At 60.4% G+C, this 22403-nt stretch overlaps 3 protein-coding genes across 13 annotated transcripts in view; 2 read left to right on the top strand and 1 right to left on the bottom strand.

Annotated features, from left to right (window-relative positions):
- The window catches only part of TESK2 (testis associated actin remodelling kinase 2), a 119181-nt gene extending 114238 nt beyond the window's left edge, over positions 1–4943 (top strand). For all 4 annotated transcript variants that reach the window (XM_090049031.1, XM_090049029.1, XM_090049030.1 and 1 more), the window contains one exon: positions 124–4943. In XM_090049031.1, coding sequence (XP_089905157.1) covers positions 124–1127 — 1004 coding nt within the window. In that variant the 3' untranslated portion in view covers positions 1128–4943. The remainder of the gene's footprint in view (positions 1–123) is intronic.
- A 149-nt stretch (positions 4944–5092) lies between these two features.
- Positions 5093–12862, bottom strand: TOE1 (target of EGR1, exonuclease). The gene is made up of 7 exons (XM_090049042.1): positions 12438–12862; positions 11579–11619; positions 10858–10954; positions 10466–10624; positions 9610–9869; positions 8370–8541; positions 5093–7851 (listed from the first exon to the last, which is right to left on the bottom strand). The coding sequence occupies exons 1-7, from the start codon at positions 12546–12548 to the stop codon at positions 7114–7116; spliced, it is 1578 nt and encodes a 525-aa protein (XP_089905168.1). The 5' UTR covers positions 12549–12862; the 3' UTR covers positions 5093–7113.
- A 162-nt stretch (positions 12863–13024) lies between these two features.
- Positions 13025–22088, top strand: MUTYH (mutY DNA glycosylase). Of its 8 annotated transcripts, none has more exons than XM_090049040.1 (17): positions 13025–13171; positions 13409–13527; positions 15382–15515; positions 15800–15839; positions 16703–16776; positions 16864–16905; positions 16983–17054; positions 17230–17343; positions 17680–17777; positions 18052–18196; positions 18748–18835; positions 19242–19436; positions 19758–19903; positions 20312–20485; positions 20618–20668; positions 21213–21388; positions 21856–22088. In XM_090049040.1, the coding sequence occupies exons 2-16, from the start codon at positions 13416–13418 to the stop codon at positions 21345–21347; spliced, it is 1620 nt and encodes a 539-aa protein (XP_089905166.1). In that variant the 5' UTR covers positions 13025–13171; positions 13409–13415; the 3' UTR covers positions 21348–21388; positions 21856–22088. The 8 variants fall into 8 exon arrangements, with proteins under 8 accessions (XP_089905166.1, XP_089905159.1, XP_089905161.1 ...); XM_090049033.1 differs by having other exon boundaries at positions 13049–13106; XM_090049035.1 differs by having other exon boundaries at positions 13052–13167; positions 13413–13527.
- The last annotated feature ends 315 nt before the right edge of the window (positions 22089–22403 follow it).

Genomic DNA, 22403 nt, shown 5'->3' with positions numbered 1-22403 from the left:
CTCCCTGTTAAAGCGCAGCTCTAGGAGCTGAGGAATCTCCCTCCTTCATCTGGTTGCCCTGCCACAGCTCTGGCATGAAAGTTGAAGGGTGTCTCTCTCTCCCACCCCCTCTCCCCCATTCAGGCCTGATCGAGAAAGGACAAGGAGTGAAACGCCTGAGTTCACTGGATGACAAGATCCCACCCAAGTCACCCCGTCCGCGCCGCAACATCTGGCTGTCGCGCAGCCAGTCGGACATCTTCTCCCGCAAGCCCTCCAGGAAGATCAATGTCCAGGACCCCTACTACACACCCAATAAGGGGGCAGGCCGCAAGGTCAACCCCTTCAATGCCAGGGAAGACCTCAAGGGGGGAAAGATCAAGTTTTTCGACATGCCGAGCAAGTCTGTCATCTCCCTGGTGTTCGACTTGCACTCCCCTCAGGCAGGGGGCTTCCCCAAGGCTGGCCAGTCCCAGTCTCGACTGGCATACAGCACGGACTGGCAGGAGTCCTCCCTCCCGGGGAGGCGGTGCCGATCTCTCCCGGTCTCCCCTGAGATCCTGCATAAGGACTGTGCTCCTTTTGGGGGTCTGTCTTCAATGGTGAGCAGGTGTGACTGCAGCCAACTAGGGGCCGAGGTCCGGCAAAAGCTCTTGAGCAGCAGTAAGTACGGTGTGGCCGAGATCCCCCCCTTCCAAGCCAAGTCTTGCAGGCAGGAGTCTCCTTCCCTGCCTGAGCCGGAGGAGGACATGGACTGCTCCAACGGGCCGGAGTCCCAGGAGGAGAATGGGTTCTATCCAGTGAGCAACACATACGAGACCCCGGCCTGCTGCCAGCCCCTGGCACCAGCTCGGCCTGAGGTGCTGGCCTACAAGGAACTCTCCACCCAGAACTCGGTGACCTCTGAGGAAGGCGGCTCCTTGGAGCTGTTTGCCAGCGGTACTCCCTCGGAGGACATGGAAGTAGAGGACGAGATGCAGAAGAACCTGCTGCCGGCATCTTCCCAGGCTCTGTTCAGTGTTAAGCCCTCTCTGGAGCAGGACAAAGACATGCTGCCATTCAGAGGTGGGGGAAGCTCTGCCCCACACCCACTGGCACCCACTGGTGCGGCAGCAGCTGGTGGTGCGCAGTCAAGGTGTGACATCTGAGGAGAGCGCATGAGCCCCCACACCCGTCCCTGTGGGGTCAGCGGTCCCCAGACACTGGGCGTCTAACTCTCTAGTGCTAAGTCTCAGAGCTCAGGCAGCCCGGGCGCATCCTAGGAGCAGCAGGAGGCTGCCGAGGGCATCTGAAGAGATGGTATTTAATTTTCCAAGTGTCTATCGCTCCTTAGCTCACTGCAGCGGGTGACTACTGCAACTGCCAGTGGGCAGGATGCCCTCCTGGCTGGGGTCCCAGAAGCCTTGCAAGCCTGCATGCAGCAGGAGCTGGTACTGTGCACATGGTGGGACCGTGAGCTCCATGCAGCTTCCAAGCACCTGCTCTGGCCTTGGGGATAAGAGAGGTGCGTTTGTCTGAAGGACCATCCATGCCCTTTTACATCTCTGCATTGCCCTGGAATTGAATCGGAAGCCTGCCCAGCTGTCTTGGGCAGAGCTGGGCAAGTCTAAAGCATTCGGAGGAGTAGGAGCAGGGGGTGAAGTTCTGGCTGAAGGGCTGAGCAAGGAAAGAAGTGTCCGTCTGGCAGCAGGGGAGCACATAGCAGCTTTGCCAAGCACCTGCTGACCCACGCATATACAACAGGACCTTCCCTTGTTTCTTGTTCCTTTGGGAGTCCGTTCTGATCTGTCAGCACTGCTGCACTAGGCTGGCCCAGCAGCCCAGTCCCAGCCGTAGCACCAGCAGGACACAGGCTGCAGCAGCTTGTGTGCACAGCCCTCAGTGTGTCTCAGTCCTGATGGGGAAAGAGAGATGCCTGCAGACTCGAGGAAGACTCGAGAGCGCAGGTACCAGGCAGTCTTGGGAAAGCGCCAGTTGTGCTGGCATGTTTTTGTGGTGTGGAGGAAGCTGAGTTGTCACCATCTCAGTGCTGGTCTCCGCTCTGGGAGCCACCACTGGGGCACTGCTGATCCCAGCCGCGCTCACACCAGGCCCCCTTGCCTGCTTTCGGCCTTTGCACCAGGCCGTTCTGAGGATGCAAGGCTCTTACCACCACAATAACCATCTGCCCCTCTTGAAACCAAGCAGCTTGCTCCATAGGTACAGCCAGGAACAGGAGGCTGCAGGGCAGTGGAAGCGGCAGCAGTTTTTGGCCATGTGAGCGCAATGGTGAAGGACCTTGTCTTTGGGGGAACGTGCTGGATTCTCACGGGCAGGCAAGAAGCTTATCAGAGAACCTGAAAAAGATCCATTTCTCCCAGTGAGCTCCTTCCTGTCTCTTGGGCATTAAGGATGATAATCTCTGTCCTTTGGTGGACACTGGAAGGAAGCAGAGGTGCGTTTGAAACCCCCCTTGGTGGGAGCCCTTGTGGATGTTGGAGCCTGGCCCGGCCCTGCCATGGAGGCAGAAGGAAAGCTTGTTCTAGGATAGTAATTTGCACAGTTTCCCACACAACCCTTCTTCACCCACACCTCCCCACTCTCTCCCTGCACAGCCACTCTCAGCCCCGCTGGTCAGCTTCTCTGCAAGAGGTACGCTCGCTCTGGCCCCGTCTCAAAGCACCAAAGACGGCAGAAGAGGGCTTGTCAGAGCCCATTTGAGAGGGGTCAGTAACTCCTTCCTGGGCCACGAGGAATGCCAGAGGTGGTGCTACCTGTCTGAACCCAGCCGGCAGCATCGCCCCGTAACGTATTGGCCCTGAAGAATCGAATAGGAGCCTCAAGCTCCTTTGTGCAGCCCTTGCCAATAGGCAGCTTCCAAGAAGGGGCATCGATGTCCCCCTGCCCCCACACTCCTGCCTCACAAAAGTGCCAATTCCCAGCACGATCCTTTTCCTGTCCCATGTGGCCTCCGGGGCTGGGGGAGCCGCAGAGCCTGGTAGGGAGCCCCGCTGGCTGCTCAGTCTCTAAAGGGAACAGCGTGCCGGCCAACACGTCTTCACTGCCAGCTGATCCTTGCTGGGCATGAGGGAAACCACCAGCTTCGGCACCAGTGTTGGCTGCTACAAGGCCTGTTGGGGATCTTGACTCCAGACCAACGAGCAATAATGACACCAGGGGCTCTGCAGCTGGGACTGTCTCTGGGCTGTGGATGAGTCTGTCCTGCTTCCACTTGTGGCCCTGCCTCGGAGGGGAAGGGGAAGGACAAGGCACCTCCTCGCTGGCTCTCACCTGCCTTCGCGCTTCTCCGAGCACGGATCCCAGGTCGGCCAGTAACACTGCGCCATGGGCACCTGCTGCCCTGCACGGTTCCCCCGTCATGTTAGCAGACCGCGATGTTTGGGTGGAGTCGGTCTCTGGCACAGCCCTGGCTCCGGTCACAGCAAACCCATCTGTTCCCAACTCCTGGTTTGGCTGAGACAGCAGCTGGTAAAATACCCCCTACTTGCACTGCTAAGAGGCTCTTCGTTTGGGAAACAGTTCTGCTCCCCGTAGCAGGCCAGCTGGCCCAAGGGGGACGCAGCTCTCTGGTTTTGTAGCCTCTGGGGATGGGAACCAGGAATGCCACCTTCACACCAGGCCTCTCAAGTCCTTGCTTAAGTGGTGGATGTGGCACAGAAATCCAGTTTTGAAAGGGGGCAGTATTGGTTACCGCCAGGCCTGGCGGGTGGTCTGGATGTGGCAAACACTAACCCTGAACAGCCCCTCGAGCAGTTACGTGGATGCAGGGGCATGGACAGATGGGCGGTTTTTACTATTGGGAGGATGGGGGCTTACCGCTCGCTCATCGGTGCGCAACGGCTGAGCTGCCACGGCGTCTGTCTGCTGCTCTCCTGCAGCAAGCGAAGCTGCACTGCAACAATTTTAACGCCCAGTGAAACCGGCAGTATGTTCCTGCAGTTGAGCTGCTGCTTGCCCTGGGATAGCACGGACAGATTGCAGCTACGGCCAACTCAGCTGAACTGCGGTAAGGCCCCATCTCTCCTTTTTCCCGTTTCATCTGTCTGTGGCCTGTGTCCCTTGTCCCTTCATGGAGGCTGCTCTGCCTAGTGCAAGCCATCAAGCCAACTCCTCATTTTATAGGAACGCTGTTTGTTCTGATCGGGTTTTATCATGTTTTCTACTTCCTTCTGGAGGCAATTTTTTGCTCTTTTAAACAGCTGTTTCTACACATGGCTGTGTTCCCAGGAGAAATCTACACCATTTTAATTCACTTTGAATCTTTGTAAGTTGGGATGAGTTTTAAATGTCTTATAAGCTATTTTTTTTTAAAAAAAATTGCTGATTGATACAATACAAGTAGGACGGCACTTGCAAATCACTGCCCCAAGAGAGGGGCTGTGGGGCAAGGGGCCGCTGGGAAGGCGTTGGCGTATTATGGGTAACAGAATATTGGTATTTCTTGCCAGTACAACTAAAGACACTTGAATGATTCCTGTTTGCACTTAATGCTACTGTTGTATCGCATGTCACTACATTTCTATGCAAAAAACAAATAACCTTTTCGGGGCAGCCGGATGTTTGATTTAAATATGTTTTAAAGATCTTTGCCAGATGACTATCTATTTTCATATTTATGAAGGAGTTTTACGTCTTAATATTTTCCAGTCTGTAAATAGCTAAACTTGTAATTAAAGGCTTAGGGAGAAGTTTGTAGCCTGTGTATAATAATAAGTTAACACTGCCAGGAAGAAATCTTTGCAAAACAACTTTTCTAATATTGTGGGTATTTATGAAGCTGTAAAGAAAGCAAATCCTGTTTATGATGTCAGTTGCTCTCCCGCTCAGGCGCGGATGTCTGTGTTGTTGGAATCGCAGTAAGAAGTAACCAAAGATGAAGCCAGCAAAATATTTTCATAATTTTTCTTGGTCAGTTTTTTTGTAAATTGTTTCCCAACTCGCTTTTAAAATAAAAAGAAAACCAAGCGCCGGCTCCTGTCCAGGTAAAAGCTACCCCCCCCACCTCCGCCCCGACTCCTCACTGGTGTTTACGGTCCAAGAACAAGCAGGTTTTATCTTGCATTTGTTTTTGAAGTGGTGAGGCCTTTGCAGGGCTTGGCTGCCTCTGTGCACAACCAACTTGTGCAGCTTCCTGACAAGCTGCGCTGCTGTACCAGCAAGCACCGGAGAGCCTGGGCTGCCCTCCTCCCAGCCTGGTTAAACACAGACCCTCTTATTGCAAACATAGATGCTTCAGTGTTTAACGGGGAGGAAGCTACGTGGCCCTGGCTGCTTCACAGCAAGAGGTGTCCCTGCTCCTGAGCTCAGGGGCTAGGCTCTGGCTTCACAGCTCGGCTCATTACAGTGGGAAGGCAAGGCAGGGTGGGGTAGCCCTTGAGAGAGTAGCTCGAGTCTTGCTGTATTTAACTAGGTTCAGTAAGGAGAGGTGCAAAATCCTGCACTTGAGCCAGAGCAATCCTGTGCACTGGTACTGGCTGGCAGCAACTCTCTGCAGAAAAGGACCTGGGGGTGGCAGGGGACAAGAAGCTGAAGAGGAGCCAGCAGTGCGCCCCTGGTGCCAGGAAGGCTACTGGCATCCTGGGCTGCAGTGGCAGGAGCAGTGCCAGCAGATCAAGGGCAGTGCTTCTTCCCTCTGTTCAGCACTGGGGAGGCCACAGCTGGAGTCCTGTGTCCAGTCATAGCCCCCACTGCAGAAAGGATGTGGACACACTGGAGAGTCCAACAGAAGGCAATGAAAATGGTTGAGGGGCTGGGGGACAGGACTGGTGAGGAGAGGCTGAGGGAACTGGGCTGATTTAGTCTGCAGAAGAGAAGACTGAGGGGGATTGAATAGCAGCCTTCACCTCCCTGCAGGGGGATTGCTAAAAGGATGGAGCTGGCCTGGTTTCAGTGGGGGCAGATGACAGGAGCAATGGGCTCAAGCTGCAGCAAGGGGAGTTGAGGTTGGATATTAGGGAATGCTCTCTCAGCCCAAGGGTGAAGCACTGGAACAGGTTCCCCAGAGAAGTGGTGGAGTCTCCATCCTTGGAGGTGTTTAAGCCCTGGCTAGACTATGCAGCTGGGGCTGGTCCTGCTTGGAGCAGGGGTTGGACTAGATGTGACTCCTGAGTTCCCTTCCAGCCCTTATGGTCTAGGACCCTATGAACTACCAGTAGGTTGGTGTCAGCTGAGACCACTTGTCATCCTGCTTTCCTGGGGGACTTTCCTCTGGTAGCTGGGTTTGTTCACATGGGGATAGGTCTTTCTGCCTGCTTTGCTCCTCAGCTGCTGCACTTCGCAGAGGTGCTGCTTGGACCAGAGAGTCTGTGTTCAGGGGGACCCAACTCCAGCTCTGCCTTCAGTCAGACATGCACAAAGTGGTTCAATGCATGTACAGTACCAGAGCTCCCCCTCCCCAGAAGTCAGAGTCCAAGCAGCTGGTTACCAGCCCTAGGAATTCCTGGCACAGCAGCTGAGTGCCTCAAGCAACTTTGCCAGTCAGTGGCTGCTGGGGCCCTGCCTGGCACATCCCAGAGTGCCCCAAGAGCACCACTGCTCCCTGCCTGCGCTCCCATGGGCTCTATGGGGAAGGGCACTTGGGCAGCTGGGAGCAGGGATGGCCCAACTCCTGGCTGAAGCAGCCACCCCCTTTCCCTTGATCCTAGGGGCCCCTACCTCAGGGCAGGGGCCAGTGGATAAGGTGGCAGCAGTGATCCCCAGTCCCGGGCGGCCCCACTCAACCCCCAACCTTCATGAAGCTCTCACCTTGGCCTCAGGAGCGTGTGAGAGTTCTCCAAAGAACCGAGCTTGCGCAGACTGCTCCTGCCACCCCAGTGGGCTCTTACCTCAGCCGCTTTCTTGGCAGGGAGCAGTTTTATGCCACCACGGGTGAAACTCCAGGTGCAGGCTGAACATGGGCCCTGGCCCCCAAAAGCTCCATGCTTGAGCTCGGCCAAAGCTGGCACAGATCATGTACTGCCCCAAAGGACAAGCATGTAGGGCTTTGGGGGAAGAGCAGTTTAATTGTCCTGGCATTAAACAAGAACAGGATGGTCCCTCCCCTCACCCCACAAATTGTTCATGGAGTCAAAGCCTCAAACTTCTGGAGGGAAAATGAAAGAGCTAAGCCTCCCCCCACCCTTCCCCTGCCCCACACTAGCCACTGGCCCAGGCCAGCTTCATCTTCTGGCAGTGAGCTTTGGAGGACTTGGAGAACAAGCTCTTCACGATCTGCAGCGGCACTGACTTCCCACTGAGGTACAGCTTGTTGTGACAGTCTGGCAGCCACGGCCCCGACTCGCCAGCCGTCCCTTTCTTGAGCATCCAGACATAGGCCATGATGTAGCCAGTCATGAAGGCGTCGAAGCCAGCGCGGTGAATGCCCCCATATGCAGGTGAGGCCTCGGCCTCCGGGGGCTTCCCACCGGGGGAGCCAGCAGCAGTGTCCAGGGAGCAGTCTTGCGGTGGCAAGGAGCCTGGCTCTGCTGTGCCTTCCTCTTGCTCGCCATGGCATGCACTCCCTCCAGCGGTTGGTTGTGTGGTGCCCTCCTGCTCCATGGCACTCCCAAACTCCTCCACCCTGACATCTGCAGTCCAATCCACGGTGCTCTCTGCCTCCTTGCTGGGTGCCTTCCCCACAGGATCCGACCCCACTCTGCCCTGCTGGCCTGGGCAGCACTGCTTCCGCGGGGGCCCGCCCTCCCCGTTGTGGACCCCCTCCACTGCCCCTGGCTCCTCCGGTGCCTTGACAGCCTCCTCTGCATTCTTGCGCCTCTTCCACCTCTGCTTCCGCTTCTTCCGCTTCTCGGCCCGGAGCCGCTCGTCCTCATCGATGATAAGGTCAATGTTGTGGGACTGGGTGCACTTCATCCCATTGGGGCACCACCCGTAGGCCTGGCAGGAGGGAAGGGGGAGACATTAGCACAGCCTGTAGAGCAGGAAGAACCTCCCGTTCCCCTACAGTTGCAGCCCAACTCCAACCCTCCTCTTGGGGCCAAGGGGCAGCCAGGAGGCCCATGGAGCCTCACTGATCACCTGAGGCGATCTAGGGAGTCAGTTTACAGCTCTGCAGGCCACAAACAGCAAATGATGCTGGTCAACTAGCAGCAGGTGCTGGGGTGGTCTCTTGCGGACCCTGTCGCATGCCAACTCTCCCTGTTCTCAGAGCCTGGCCCAGGCAGTGTGTATTCCTCACGGGGAGGGCCTGGCATCCAGAGTGGGCCACCCCCTACCAGCAGTCCGTGCCCCTGGGCACAGGCTTATTCTGGGCTGCTTGTTTCCACTCCAGCTCTGAAAGATTCTTGACTGCAAAGACTGTTCTTGAGGCATGAGACCAGGTGACCAGAGCTCCCCGTCTGCCTTCCCTGGGCCTAGTCCTTGGACCTGCAGCAAGGGACAGTCGCACGACTCACCGAGAAGGTCTCACAGACAGAGACCTTGCTGGCCTGGGCTGTGCTGTGGTTGCCGCCCTCCAGCGAGCAGTATCGGTAGTCGATGTAGTGGGCCATGCTGGCGGGGTAGCTGCAGAACTCTACTGTGAGGTGCTGGCTGCTCGAGTCCTTCAGCTTGATGTTCTCCCGCTTGCTGGAATGCACAGAGGCGCAGTGAGGCTCATAGCTGAGCTCCCCGGGCCTTACTGGGGCAGGGAGGGGAAATGTTTCACCTGGAGACCATCTCCTCTGGTTCTCAGAAGTTCAGCCCAGGCTTGGGAAGGTCTCCAGGGAGAAGCCACCTTTTAGCAGTTAAGTCTGTCACCAGGGTGAATATTCAACAGCTCCTCCTCCTCGTACCCAGTGAAGGGTCCTCCTGCCCTGGTATGGCTTGGCCAACGAGGCTGGGGGTGCTAGGCAAAGCTGCCAGGGCAGGGCAGGTCCAGCCTGGTGACAGCCAGGGATGATGCAAGGGAGCTGTATGTCAGCAAGTGAATGGGTCCAGGGTGGGAGATCCCCTTGGAAAGGAATGCCAGGGAAACCCTCAGATGAGGGCTGGGCAGGGAGGTGTTGTGGTCCTGCCCAGCTCGGTCAAGCCTGTGGGACAGAGACTGCAGGGCAACAGCGAGTCAGGTCTGCAAGTGCTGAAGCCAGCCCTGCCTGTTCACAGAGGGCTTCCCCATCTCAAAGCACCCGACGGTTGCAGTCAGGGAGCACGGGATTCCTCAGGCGCAGAGCCAGGACTCTCTTCCTGGGGGAACTCGTGGGGCTGCCTGCTGCAGGTTGCCTGTTCTAGGGCCCTGCTCCTGCTGCAGCCAGAACTGTCTGGAGAGGGCAAGAGATGGACCAGGCTGCTTCCACCTCCTGCCTGCAGGAGTGCATGCTACCTGGGCAGCAGCACATCCCCATTGCTTGGGAAGCTGTCAGTTAGGCTCTGAACTGAAGTACAAACCACAGTTGTGCCTTGTGCATCACTGATGGAAGCACTGTACTTGCATGTGGAGCTCTCCTGCCCCTCCCTGGAAATCCTGGGGATGGATGGGCCCAGCTAAAACCTCCACCTTCCTGTTGCCCGTTTCCTGCCCAAGCTGCATGCATTGGGGCTAACACATTACCCAATGTGTTCGGGCCGGGGCCTGAACGCTCGATGAAGACCCAGAAGGTACAGAACGACACCAAGCACTCTGCGCCCTCCCCCCAGACCCACCAGGGCTCCACGTACCACTTCTTGTAGGCATACTCCAGGTAGGAGGCCACGAAGCGGGTCTCAAACTCGGAGGCATACTTGCTGTCATAGATGCCGGCGGGAAACATCTCCGAGAGGTCGGCGGTGAAGGTGCCCAGGCTGTCAGGGAGGTGGGCGTAGAAGCACTGGTACAGGAACACCAGGTCGATGAGCCCGTTGTGCAGAATCAGGGGTTTCTTGGCCCGGATCAGCTCCAGGAAGAAGGACCGCACGCTCTGGTTCTGGTTCTCATTGCCCTGGGAACGGGAGTGCTCCGATTAGCTCCATGCTACTCCTGGCTGTGCAGAGACCTGTCCCCAGTACAGGCCTGGCTACACGTTCAAATTCAAGCCAGCTTGGAACTAGCTATAGCAGTGTTGCACATTTTCAACCACTAGATTTGTAGCAGGTTAGCACTCTTTAGAGCTGCACTGTCATTTTCATGGGGTGATCATTATTTTGCCCGTGAGGCTGGTCTAAATTTATTGTGTGATTCACCAGTTAATTGTGTAATATATGAAATATGTAGCAGGGGCCTAAGAAACCTTAATGGGGTCTGTCCCAGGGGGTGGGAGTGATCCTTCCAGCACAGGGCAGCCTGGGGCCATGCTGCAGTCAGGCACCTTTCCCAAGCAGGCACAGATGGGGGTCCCAGACCACCAGCCAGCCCCTAATTCAAGTCCCCCTGTGCACTGGCCTCATGATGGCTGCAGCTTCTTGGACCTGCTTGAAGCAGGTTCCCCCCAGCCCTCTGCGGGTACTGGAGATATAGCCCCACCCTTGAAGCAGGTCTCCTGCCGGTTACCATGCTGTGAAGGGGGCCGAGGACAGGAGCCCACCGGGGCACCAGTACCTTGTCATTGCCCTTGTGGTAGGGGATGCCCTGTGAGTACTGCTTGTTGAAGTCAAAGCCGTGCTGCACAAGGAACTGCACCGACTGCGGCTCGATGACATAGTCCTCCATGCACAGCAGCGTCAGGTTGTAGATCTGCGACAGGTAGGTGTTCTCCGACTGTGGGGATGGGCAGCAAGGACTCAGCCTGGCTACAGAGCCCCATGCATCCTTGCCTGCCCCCTGCCCCCAGGTATCTCCGATTTCAATAGGACCTGATGCTGGCTTCCCTCAATGGGAGTGTTCTTTTCCTTCATCAGGCCCTTGCAGACCCCCCAGCACACACTTCTCCAGGACATCAAGAACTGAAGGCAGTGTCTGGCACAGCCTGGGAGGTCACAGCCCCAACCTACCTTTTCTGGGAGCTGCTTGAAGCAGGCGATTCCCAGTGACAGGACAGAGCGGGTCTTGGCGGCATTGCAGACGGCCTTGTATCGCTCCTCGATGCACCTGGGCAAGAGGGGGTGTGAGGCATCACCGCAACAAGCAACTGATCCCAGCAAGCACAGGCGGGATGTTCTCAGGGTGAGAAATGGCGTGCAAGGCGGAGCGCCCGACTGCTCAGGTTTCACGTCTACGTAACCGACCAAAGCTGCATCAGCCATGAAGAGGGGCAAGATCCTTGCTCTCCCCCTCCACGCTCTGATAGAGCGGGCACCTCCACTTGCTGCTGCTCCCACCTGCCGCCTGGTCGCTAGTGTGTGTCATCTCCTGCCCGGGAGATGGAGCTGTCCCAGCCCCAGGCCTGCAGTTGGGCGAGTACAGGACAAGTGCCACGTGCTCGTTGGTGCCATTCATCTCTCATCCCTGCCTCAACTCTGCTCCCACCTTGCTCTGCCTGGATGATTTCCAGAATGAGCAGAGCCCCCAGCCTCAGACAACAGACAGATCAAAGGGGACAAGGAAACCAGACTGGCATCAAGGGGAAGGCATGACGCATCTGGTACCGAGTCACCTGATCACTGGATCACCCTGCCATACCCAAGCCTCAAGAGGCTGTGTTTCAGGACCGGTGTGAAAACTGATGAGAACAACCCATACTGCTTCATCCCGGGGTGGCAACCACTTACTTACTGGTTTAGCAGGCTTTTCCTCGTTCCGAGGCCGCTTAGCTCCTGCAGAGAGGGGAGACTGGGTTAGTCGGCTTTGTGCCATCTCCTCCGGAGCCTGACGTGAAGAGGAAGATCAGCTTCTTCCCACAATGGTCAGGGAGCAGTGAATCGGAGACCCGGCTCCACTCTCAACCCTCAGACATTTTTGTGTGAAGAAGACTCTTCTTCAGCAAAAGGGATTTATTGTTTGCTCTCCCTCGCAGTACAACTCGGGGTCATAACGTGAGACTAGTGGGTAGAAAGTTTACTTAACACTACTTTTTTGTTTTTTGCACAGCATGTGGAACTGGTGGCCACATGTGGAACGCGGTAGAAGCTGAGATTCACAAAGGGATCGGGCACGGTCTCGGGACCGAGGGGCACGGCCTCCGCTTTCTAAACCTGCACGGCTGGAGGCTGCAAGGGGGAGCAGGGGAAAACCCCGCTGGGATCCAGGTCGCTCCCTGCCAGCTGCCATGCGCCACGTGACACTGGGTCAGATGGAGCTGGGGCCTCACCCAAGAAACACCACGCCTGGTGTTCGCTGGAGGCAGGTCCCACCTGCTGCATCTTGTAAACCCACCAGGCAGCTCAGGGTTCCCACCAGGCCCTCGGGAAGGCCCCTGAAATAGCGACCCGGCCACGCGGTAAACGCACGAACGCCCGGATAAAATACGGAACGGGCCACGCGGTTATCGCACACAATTACTGCGATACCTTTGCGGGGGGGTTCCCGACTATCTCAAACTGCACTGGGGGGGGGATGGGACGGGACCCGGCCGGGGGGGGGGGAGGGGGCGGCGCAGGCTGGCCCGCTCGCGGGCTCACCCCTTCCCGCTCACCGTGTCCACGGCCACGAAGCTGGAGGTGCGCACGGCCAGCAGCATGGAGGGCCACAGCTCCTTGAAGTTGTCGTTCTGGACGTCCACCACCGGCACCTGCCAGCCGGGCATCGTCCCGCCGCGCTCGCCCCGCCCGGGACGCACGTGTGGGGCTCAGGTCGGGCGCAGGCAGTCTCCCGGGATAACCTCCCCGGGGGGCCTTCTCCTTCCCCCCGCGGACGAGGGCCCTGGGAGGCGCAGACTCACGAGGCCGCCACCACCGCGCTCAGACCGCCGCCATGATACCGCTTCCGGGGCGTTCCGCTCGGGGTCCTTCCTTTCTGCAGTCGCGTCGGGTCTGCCCGCGCAAGTGCCCTGTCGGCTCGCTCCGCGCTTTCGCGGTCGGCCTCGGCCCACGACCCAGCTCGGCGCCGGGTCCCCGCCCCGCTCGGCGCCGTTTGGACGCGACAGGCGTTTGCCTCGGGCAGCCCTCGCGGGGTCCTCGTGGCTGAAGGAAGGGCGGGGGGGAATCCAATGCTCTGATTGGTGGCTGGCCCGCCAGTCCGCCTGTCAGGAGCGCTGATTGATCAGTGAACCGCTAATCCCGCCCTTTCCCCCCTCGGAACGAGAACTCGCCCGCCCGCCTCTTCCGCCCTTCCGGCGCTCGTTCTGATCGGCTCCTGTTCACCGGTGAGGGAGGCTCTGATTGGTCCCCGCGACACGGAAGTGTTTTCCCGGGAAAATTCAGCGTGCGGGTAAAGGGAGAGCGCTCGGTGCGGGCGGGAGCCGCGTCGGGGCATGCGGGGCCCGGAGGCTGCCAGCCTCTCATTGCCCGGGGCGCACAGTCCACAGCGTACGGTGCATGGTCCACGGGCCAGGGTCCCCGGTCCACAGTGCATGGTGATGGTCTGTGGTCCATGGCGCACGGTCCGCGGCGCCTGGGAGGCGGGGGGCTCCCACGTCCACTCACACCTGTTTCCCCTTGCCCCCAGCCAGGCCATGGGCAGACTCGGAGCAGCAGCTGCTGGCATTGGGCGCAGGCCACAGCCGGGCGCGGGGCCGGCGAAGCGATCGTCTGGCAGGTGCGGGGCGACGGTGGCGCCCCAGAGAGGTGATGTACCAGGAAGCGCTGGCGGGGCTGGGCTGGCACGGCGGCAAACGCAGGCTGCCGGCAATCGCTCGGTTGGGGGGTGACCTCTAGGATGCGTTTGGGGGTGACCAAAGAGTCTGGTTCTCGAGCCGCGGACCCGCCCGCAGAGGCAGCAGGTCTTTCCGCAGGGGAGAGCAGGGAGCAGGCTGGGATTCCTCTCCTCTGCTTCGGGCGGCAGGGAGATGCCTCACCTGGAAGCAGGCGGCTGCTTGGTTGAGGTTGTGGTGCTGTTGGAGTCGTTCGGCTGCTCCCAGCTCTTGTTGTCCCTGTCTGTTTTCTTGAGTTCAGCTTTCAAGCGTGTCCTTGTCACCTTTTTGGCAAATAGCAGCAAAGCCTGCCTGCGAGTGATGCTGGCTTGGTTAGTTCAGCTCCTGTCAAGCATTGGTCTGGCTTGGCCCCGAATTCCCCGCTCTCATGAGAACATAAGAGCTGCTGTGGACTGGGTCAGACCCAGTCCCAGCATCCTGTCACACCTCAGCGCAGAGCGGAGGCTGGAGGGAGAACAACTGGGTCCAAGCAGGGTTTCCCCCCCTTACTCTGTCTCTTGCAGCCTCCAGCACCAAAGGGCTGATGCAGGGGCCGTGTCCCTCGCTCCCCTGCTCAATAGCTCCTGATGCCCCTTTCCTCCAGCACGGGTCTGATCCGTCTGAATCTGGCTGGCCTCTCACATTCCCCCACATCTGGTGGCAACGAGTCCCCCCTTTAATGCCTCTCTGGGTGATAAAGAGCTGCCTTGTGTTAGCTTAAAACTTCCTACCTGTGGCCCCTAGTTCTTGTCTGATGAGAGAGAGCCACTAATAAATCTCTAGCGACTTTCCCATTACTATTTAACATTTTGTAAACCCTTATCGTGTACCCATCATGCAGGACCTGGCTTTAACACGTGGCCTGGATCTGGCCTGCACAGCGGGGTCATCCGGCCTGCAGACTTTGCCTTGATGCTGGGTGCAGTGGGGCATCTTGCCGTAACGGCAGCCAAGTGCCCAGTGGAGCCCCAGGTTGGACACCGTGCATGTTGGGTCCACGATGCGGGGCCGGGGGAGGGGGAGGAACGTCTGTGCCTGATCCAGCCTGCGGGGCTGGCCCTGCGGCATCCGACCGGCCCATGAACTGTTCGCATGCCACTTGTCGGGCTGGATGAGTTCGACAGCCTTGCTTTAATGCCCACAGGGGAGCTCAGCTCCCTGCCTTCTCAGACCTCTGCCTTGAGCGCTCTTCTCTTGCAAGTGGTACCGCGGGGCTCCTTGTTTTCAGTACCTGCCGCTGTGCCGTGCTCTGTTTGCTGACTGCAGCAAACGGGGTCAAAGTGGCATTATCCGAGGCAGCGGGGGCCGACCGTTTTGGCAGGCGTGCCCAGGTTGGCCACCTCTCATCTAAATGAAGGCTGTTTGGGGGTCATGAAAGGCACATACAGAACAGTCTTTGTTGTGATGAGCTTTGCCTTGTTCTGATGAGATGAGGGTGTTGTGTTAATTCCTTCATTGTTGTTTAATCTCATGGTTCTGTTCGGTCTTGGGATTGGGTGGGCGGAGGGGTTAGTGGGTTGGGTTCAGCATATGGGAGCCTGGAGGAAGGGGCCTTGAGGGGGGGTTTGCAGCATGTAGAGGCCTGGGAAGCAGCTGGTTGAATCCTGCTGAGTCCTGGCGGTGCCTGCGCAGCCCTTGGGAACCAGTGTGGCTTTGTGGCAGCTGCCGTCTTCATCCTCGTGGTCTCTCCGGGCAGATGGAAAGTCTCTTTCCTTCCTTCCCCTCTTCTCTGTCCATCCCTTTAGCAAGTGGCCCCGATCCTAACTGGCATCTCTGTGTGTGTGCACAGGAGCGAACTGTCCAGCGCCTACCCAGCCGTCTGCCTTCCATCTTTTTGTCGACACAGCCGAGATTGAGGCCTTTCGGACGTCCTTGCTTGCCTGGTACGACAGATGCAAGCGGGACCTTCCCTGGAGGAGACTGGTAATGCAGGACAGGGTCGGACTTGGGTTGTCCGTGGGCCAAAGGGACAGGGCCACATCCTCGGTGCAGCCGTGGAGCTGCAGACAGATTGGCTTTCTGGCCAGTGCTGGTCTCCAATCCTGAAACCAGACGTGCTGGTTTCCTGGTGTGTTTCCATTCAGTGCCGCGTCCTCCTGAGGCAGGAGATCCTGGGTCTGGCTGTCTGGTTCAAGGTTCCCAGGCTGCAGAGAGGTGTTTATTCACCCTGAGATATGGACTCTCCTGTTCCTTCTCTCTCCTTGCAGGCTGTGAGTGAACCGGACGTGGACAGAAGAGCGTATTCAGGTGAGATGGTTGTCCCCAAAGGCTTCTCTTCTCTGATTACTGGGGCGTGCTGGCGTGTGGCGGGATGATCCTTAGCTCGGGGCGGGGGAACAGCAGCCACGCATGGACTCGGTCGCACCCCTTTCCAAACCTGCCTGCAGCAAACACCCGCTGAGGCCTCTTCAGAGGCCAGCCCGTATGTGCCCACCTGCACCTGAGCCCTGCGGGTCTGTGGCTTGGTCTGAAGCGCAGCAGCAGCCTGAGGGAACAGGCAGGTGCTTGGGACACACTTCACAGCCTCGGTGCTGAGCCTGCCTCAGATGCATGCCCGTGCCCACGAGTGCATGCATGTTTAGGTACCATATTTACTTGAATCCCAGGCGAGGCATTTTCCCCGGTTAACATGTCCCTTGTCTTGGATACGAGGACTAGGGAAGCTCCGACCCCAACCTCCTGCCTGGGGTTGGAGTTCAAGATGCCTCTTTGCCCCCACTATTCACCTGCCCCTTGCAGCCTTTGCTCCCTGCTACCTCTGCCCCCTCTTTCTCTGGGGGACCAAGCTGAGGGGGGGGATACAGGTGGCAGGGAACAGGCCACGTGACACCCTGCTGCTTTCCATGCTATAGTTGAAGGTGACCCTCTGATAACTGGACTCTAGACACGGGGAATTCGAACATGTGTCTGAATTGTCAGCATCTAGAAACTCATTCTGGCGGGGGGTCGCCTTAAATTTGAAGCTGTTTTGGATTTGGGTAAATATGGTAGATGTAGGCCAGGCCTTGGGAATCTCTGCTCCCCCCAGTTCCCCAGGGCAGGCAGGGACATGGCACGAGGGGACGGCGCCTCACGGGCCCCTGCGATCGTATTGCTTCCTCTGCCTGCAGTGTGGGTGTCGGAGGTCATGCTGCAGCAGACGCAGGTGGCCACAGTGATGGACTACTACACCCGCTGGATGCAGGTGAGCTGCCCGCCGCCCCGGGGGTCCCCTGCATGGCCCCTGCCCAGCTCTCCCCCGCTAACAGCCCCCTGCTTCCTTTGCCCGCAGAAATGGCCGACGCTGCAGGCGCTCGCCGACGCGTCGCTGGAGGTGAGTCCTGGAGGAGAGAGTACGGGTGCTGCTCTGGGTCTCTCAGCCCCGTAACGCCTCGTGCTCTTTTGGGACAGGAAGTGAATGCACTGTGGGCCGGCCTCGGCTACTACTCGCGGGGGAAGCGGCTGCAGGAAGGAGCTCGCAAGGTACCCGGGGTGGGGGCATTTCCTCCTGCCAGCGGCTCCCAGGGGAACCCCAGCACCGTGGTCCCTCTGCTCTGTCACCGAGGGGTCACCGGGAGCTCCAGCTGGGCTCCCAGTTGCCCCCTCCTCGAGTCGGGCGTCCTGCCCTGCTGTCTCACCGGTCCCGTCCGACCCCCAGGTGGTTTCCGAGCTGGCAGGTCGGATGCCCCGGACGGCTGAGGAGCTGCAGAAGCTGCTGCCGGGAGTGGGGAGATACACAGCAGGCGCTATCGCCTCCATCTCCTACGGGCAGGTAATGAGAGCGCTGCCCAGGTGCGACCGCGGCTGGGGATGGGGGCCCCGTGGGCGGCTGTTCTGGTTCTGCCTCGAGTGGCACGTCCCGCTTGCCGGTTGCCCACCCTGGTGCCCAGGGTGCGACATCTGAGGACCAGCCAGGCTCTCCCAGGGGCACCGGGCGTTGAGAGGAGGCCTCGTGCTGCAGCCTGGGTCTGGGGTGTCTGTGCCCAGCCCCAGCCTGGCCTTGTTGCCTGGCCTCGCTCCTCACCCCGGAGGAGCGCAGGCTGGCCCAGCTGCCCTCCCAGCCTGTGCGCTCCTGCCCGATAACCGCTGCCTGTCTGTGTTGCGCCAGGCCACGGGCGTGGTGGACGGGAACGTGACGCGGGTCCTGTGCCGCCTGCGGTGCCTCGGCGCCGATGCTAGCAGCCCGCCTGTCACCGAGCACCTCTGGTAGGAGCTGCGCCTCGGTCAAAGAGGCGAGGGGAGATGGGGGAGGGCGTGTGGGGCGGCACGGTGCTGGCTCCTGCCTCAGCCCAAAGGCACCAGCCTGGTCGGGGTGACTGAGGTGGGCCTTGTAGGGGGTCTCAGGCCCCCTCTGATCTGGGGATGGCTGGGGTAGGGGCGGGCTCTGCTCTGCCCTCGTAGAGCAGGCAGGCTGCTCTTGTCCGTCATTCGCTCCTTCGCCAGGCCACCCACACCCACTCCTGCCGCCGTTCCCTTGCAGGGACCTGGCCCACGTGCTGGTGGATCGGGCCCGGCCCGGAGACTTCAACCAGGCGCTGATGGAGCTGGGGGCGACCGTGTGCTCTCCCAAGACCCCGCTGTGTGCGGAGTGCCCCGTGCGGCCACACTGCTGGGCACAGCGCAGGGTAGGTCTGGGCCTGGCCCACGCGGAGGATTCGGGCTTGCGTGTGGCCCAGGGGTCAAGGGGGCAGCTCTGCCACAGGCTTCCTTCGTGGCCCTGGGCAAGGCCCTTTGCCTTGTGGGGTCTTCGTTTCCCTCCCTGCCTAGCAGAGCTGTGACTTGCTGAGCCCTGAGGTCCCCTCTGGCCCTGCAACGCCACGACCACAGACCTGCCTTCCTGCTGGGCTCGGGGCCCCCGTCAGCAGCAGGGACCGACGCCTGCGGGGAACAGCTGCAGGGGCTGGGCAATCTCACCCTGGGGCTGCGTCATCCCCAGGGCAGCGTCTAGCCCGGTTCTGCACGCCTCATCCCTTGCAGGCCTGTCTGTGGACTGGACTGGGCCCTGGAGCCAGCACCAGTGCCCAGGCCCATTCCCACCGGGGCAAGCCTGTTGTGCTTTGAGCCCGGGTCACGCCGTTGCAGGGCACGATGGCAGGGGGCTGTCCACACCAGACTCCCCACGGAGCTGGGGCGAGCGGACCCACTGCCCTGTCGCTGACCCCATCTCCGTGCACAGGTGGAGAAGGAGCTGGAAGTTGCCTCCAGGAGACTGCTGGGAAAAGCCCCCTCCAGCTGCCCCCCGGGGCCTGACATCGAGGAGTGCGGTAGGTGTGGGAACGTGGCTGCCCCGTGGGGAGGAAACTGCTTGTGCCCCTTTGCTCACCCTCTGCAGGGTCCTGTCTGGGTTGGGGGGCGGTGGTCTCACAGGGACCAGCCGTGTGCTGGAGCCAGGCGGGGCAATGGGGCAGCTTCAGGGTCTCGTAGAGGGGGGTTTCGCTGGGGTTGTGCTGGGAAGGGGCAGTGGTGCCCGGCAGCGAGCTCTGGGCGCGGTGGGAGGAGGCAGGGCAGCCTCGGCGGGGTCTCACCCCGCAGTCTCTGCCTGGGCTGGCCAAGGTCCCCGTCTGGGGTCTGAATTGCCGGCTGCCAGAGCAGGATGCGCTGACAGCAGGCGGCGGGTGCTCGTGGGCAGGGGAGCGATGCGGGGTTCACGGGCTGCTTTCACGTCTGCAGCTGCCGGCGCCTCGGGGAGCTGCCCCTTGTGCCCCCCTGCCTCGGAGCCATGGGACAGCAGCCTCGGCGTGGCCAACTTCCCCAGGAAAGCCGCCAAGAAGCAGCCCCGGGTGGAGCGGACGGCCACGTGCGTGCTGGAGAGGAGCGGCCGCCGCGGGGAGCCGGAGTTCCTGCTCGTGCAGAGACCCGGCTCAGGTACTGGGCTCCGAGGGCGCCAGCGATCCTGGGAGCTGGAGGGGGGCGGCTCCTTTCTCCAGAGAAACAAAGCCCCTTCCTCATTGCAAGGCAGGCCAGCGGGACCCTGGGCGGCGTCCCCGCCAGTGCAGGGAGAAGTCTCTTCCTCTAATTTCGCTGCCTGCCGCACCGGGACTGCTCTGGGGCCTTGTGCTTGGAGGAGGAGGTGGGCGAATTAGAGTCCAGCAGAGAGCAACAGAAGCGGGCGCCGAGTTCAGGCTCTCGGTTCCCGCTGGCAGCCACGGGGCGTCCGTCCCGGGTGCTGAGACCCGTCTCTCCCAGGCTTGCTGGCGGGGCTCTGGGAGTTCCCCAGCCTGCTCGTGGCCCCGGGGCTGAAGGAGAAGCAGCAGAGGGAGGCGCTGGCGGGGCACGTCCAGGCCCAGACGGGCACGGCCATTGCAGCAGGACGCCTGCGGCACATCGGGGAGGTGAGTCGGGCCGTGCGGGGGTCAGGGCCATGCCCTATGGGCCTGGCTTCTCTGACTACCGGGGCAGCTGCCACGTGTCTGGACAGACGGGACCTTGCCCCAGGGCCCTGCGGCACTGGGAGGGGGGTAGCAGTCATGACAGGTTGCCACTCGGCTTCCTGGCACAGTGTGTTGGCCGATTTTTCGAAAGCTCGGTGGGGTCTTTTGCACCTGCTCCATCCTCCATTGCCCTGATTATAGGGTCCCCAGGTTCCCTGTTCAGCCCCAGTGCCCCGCACCCCTCAGCCAGGTCCTGCCACTCATTGCCCCGAGGCTGAGAACAGACACAACTCGGCTCACTCGTGGTTCCTCCCTCCCCACCACCCTGCCCTGCGGATGGTAACACCCCGTTCCCCCTCTGCATCCCAGGTCGTCCATGTCTTCTCCCACATCCACCAGACGTACGTGGTGTACTCCCTGCTCCTCGGCAGCCCCGGGGCCACGGCGCCAGCGAAGCAGGAGGAGGAGCCGGAGCTGCCGGCCTCCCGGTGGGTGACGAAGGCTGATTTCCAGGCAGCTGCTGTCTCCACGGCCATGAAGAAGGTACCCAGGGGCAGAGCACCCAGCCGTGCGTGTCCCTTCCCCTCTCGGGGTCTCCTGCTCTGCACCCTGCGGCCGTGGGGGCCAGCAGGCTCCCCTCCCCGGCTGCCGGGCTCAGCCCTGGTCTCCCCGCAGGTGCTGAAGGCCTGCGAGAGGCAGACCTGCGAGGAGAAGCGACCCCGCACGGTGAGGACCTCGGTGCAGGCACGGCCAGCGTCTGGGACCGCGGCACGGCACGTCTCAGCCCGGCCCTGCGCGGGTAGAGCTGGGGGAGTCTCTTCTTTCCCCCGTGTGTAGGGCCCAACCTGTCTCCTGGGATCCCCTGGGCATCTCCGCTTGTGCCCCGGGGTCTCAGACCTTGCCAGGCTCCTGCCCTGCCCCGGGGCACCCGAGTGCAGTCTCCTGGAGCAGTTTGCTCCACACCTGGGGGTCACAGGTGGGGCCAGGAGGGGATTTTCTCCCCTTGTGGGGGGTGCCAGCCATGTTGCTGGTACGGAGAAACCCAGAGGTCCCTGGCTGGGGGCTGGCTCTCCCACTCAGGGTCAGACCCAGGACCCCCTGTGGGGTCGGGGTCGGGCAGGGGCAACTCCTCCCTCCCCGGGAGTGGCAGGGCCTTTGTGCCACACAGCTGCATGGCAGGGTTTGCCCTGTTTTGGGGGACTCCTTGCCTCCGTGGTCCCACGAGCACATGGCACTGGCTTTTTCCTCCATCCCTGCCCCCTGCCCCCAGGTCTCCAAGCGGAAGCGGGGTGCCGCCCTCGAGGATGCCCCCCGCCCGCCTGGCTGGGGGAAGGCGGAGACGGCTGCAGCTGGCAGCCTGGCCAGGGGCCAGCTCTCCCTTCACGCCTTCCTCAAAGCAGAGTGACTGTGGTCTCCAGCTGGGTCGGTCGGGATTGGAGCCCACTGGTGAGTCCTGGGGCGCAAGCTGTGGGGTGTCGTCCCGCGTTCGGTGTGTGGCTGTCCTCCTGGCATCCTCCAAAAGAACCAGGATCGGCCGCAGGGTAGCCGCGGGGCCGGCCGGTATTGGGCCCCGGACACCTGCCGCTGTACACGTGATAAAATTAATTGCGTCCGCCAGGTTGTTTTCAGGGCTGTTTTGGGTGTTTTTAGGGTATTTAGTCCTATGAGTCTCTCTCCTTGCTTATTCTCCCAGACTCTGCAAGAGCGCTCGGTGTGTCTATAGTTATGGGCTCATATTGAGGGGGAAAAGCCTGGGTTGTTTTTGTTTGTTTTTTAACCCTCAAAACTGAACCTGAAACCGGGGGGTCAGCCTGTGCGTGGCTGACGTGGATGCGGGGTGGACTCGTCGCCGGGACAGGACGTTTCCTGCAGGGCGAGAGGCGCTGACCCTTCCCTGCCATCTCCCCCCGTAGGCACGGTGGGGTCTGCGTGCACCTAGGGATCGGACAGTGATGCCACGTGGAACCAGCTGCGCCTCCACCCGCTGCCCGTCTGCTCCTCCCAGCCCCCAGAGACCCCTGCGCGCGCCCTGCCGGCGGGGCAGTCCCGGCTCTCTGGAAGGCTGTATCGGGCGCTGTTCGGAGCACGAGGCGCCGGCTCCTTTTATCTCTGCTTTTACCAATGTTTTCCTAATAAATCCTCTTTTTTTTTTTTAACTAAGACATTTGGAAGTCAGGTTTGTGGCTCCACTGAATGTCATCCGACTCCCTCCTTCCCTGAGTCCTGGAAGCAAAATAGCAGGGAAATGCCTGACCCCAGCCAGGGCGGAGGGATCCAGGCAAACGGCGCGGGAGACAGGTCTGAGGCCAACCAGAGCCGTGCAGGACCAAGACACCAGCTTGGTGCCCCGTGCGCATGGTGGGATTCGCTGCTCCATGGGCAAGCGGCCGCCTCCTGCACTTGCTGCATCGCCCCCCCCCCCCCCGGTCCGTGCTGTGTCTGGCGCAGTGCCCCCGGGGGC

The sequence above is a fragment of the Crocodylus siamensis genome, chromosome 5, assembly GCF_052110815.1.
Source record: "Crocodylus siamensis isolate JL-2025a chromosome 5, ASM5211081v1, whole genome shotgun sequence".
NCBI lineage: Eukaryota > Metazoa > Chordata > Crocodylia > Crocodylidae > Crocodylus > Crocodylus siamensis.
This window is presented reverse-complemented; position numbering and strand designations above follow the sequence as displayed.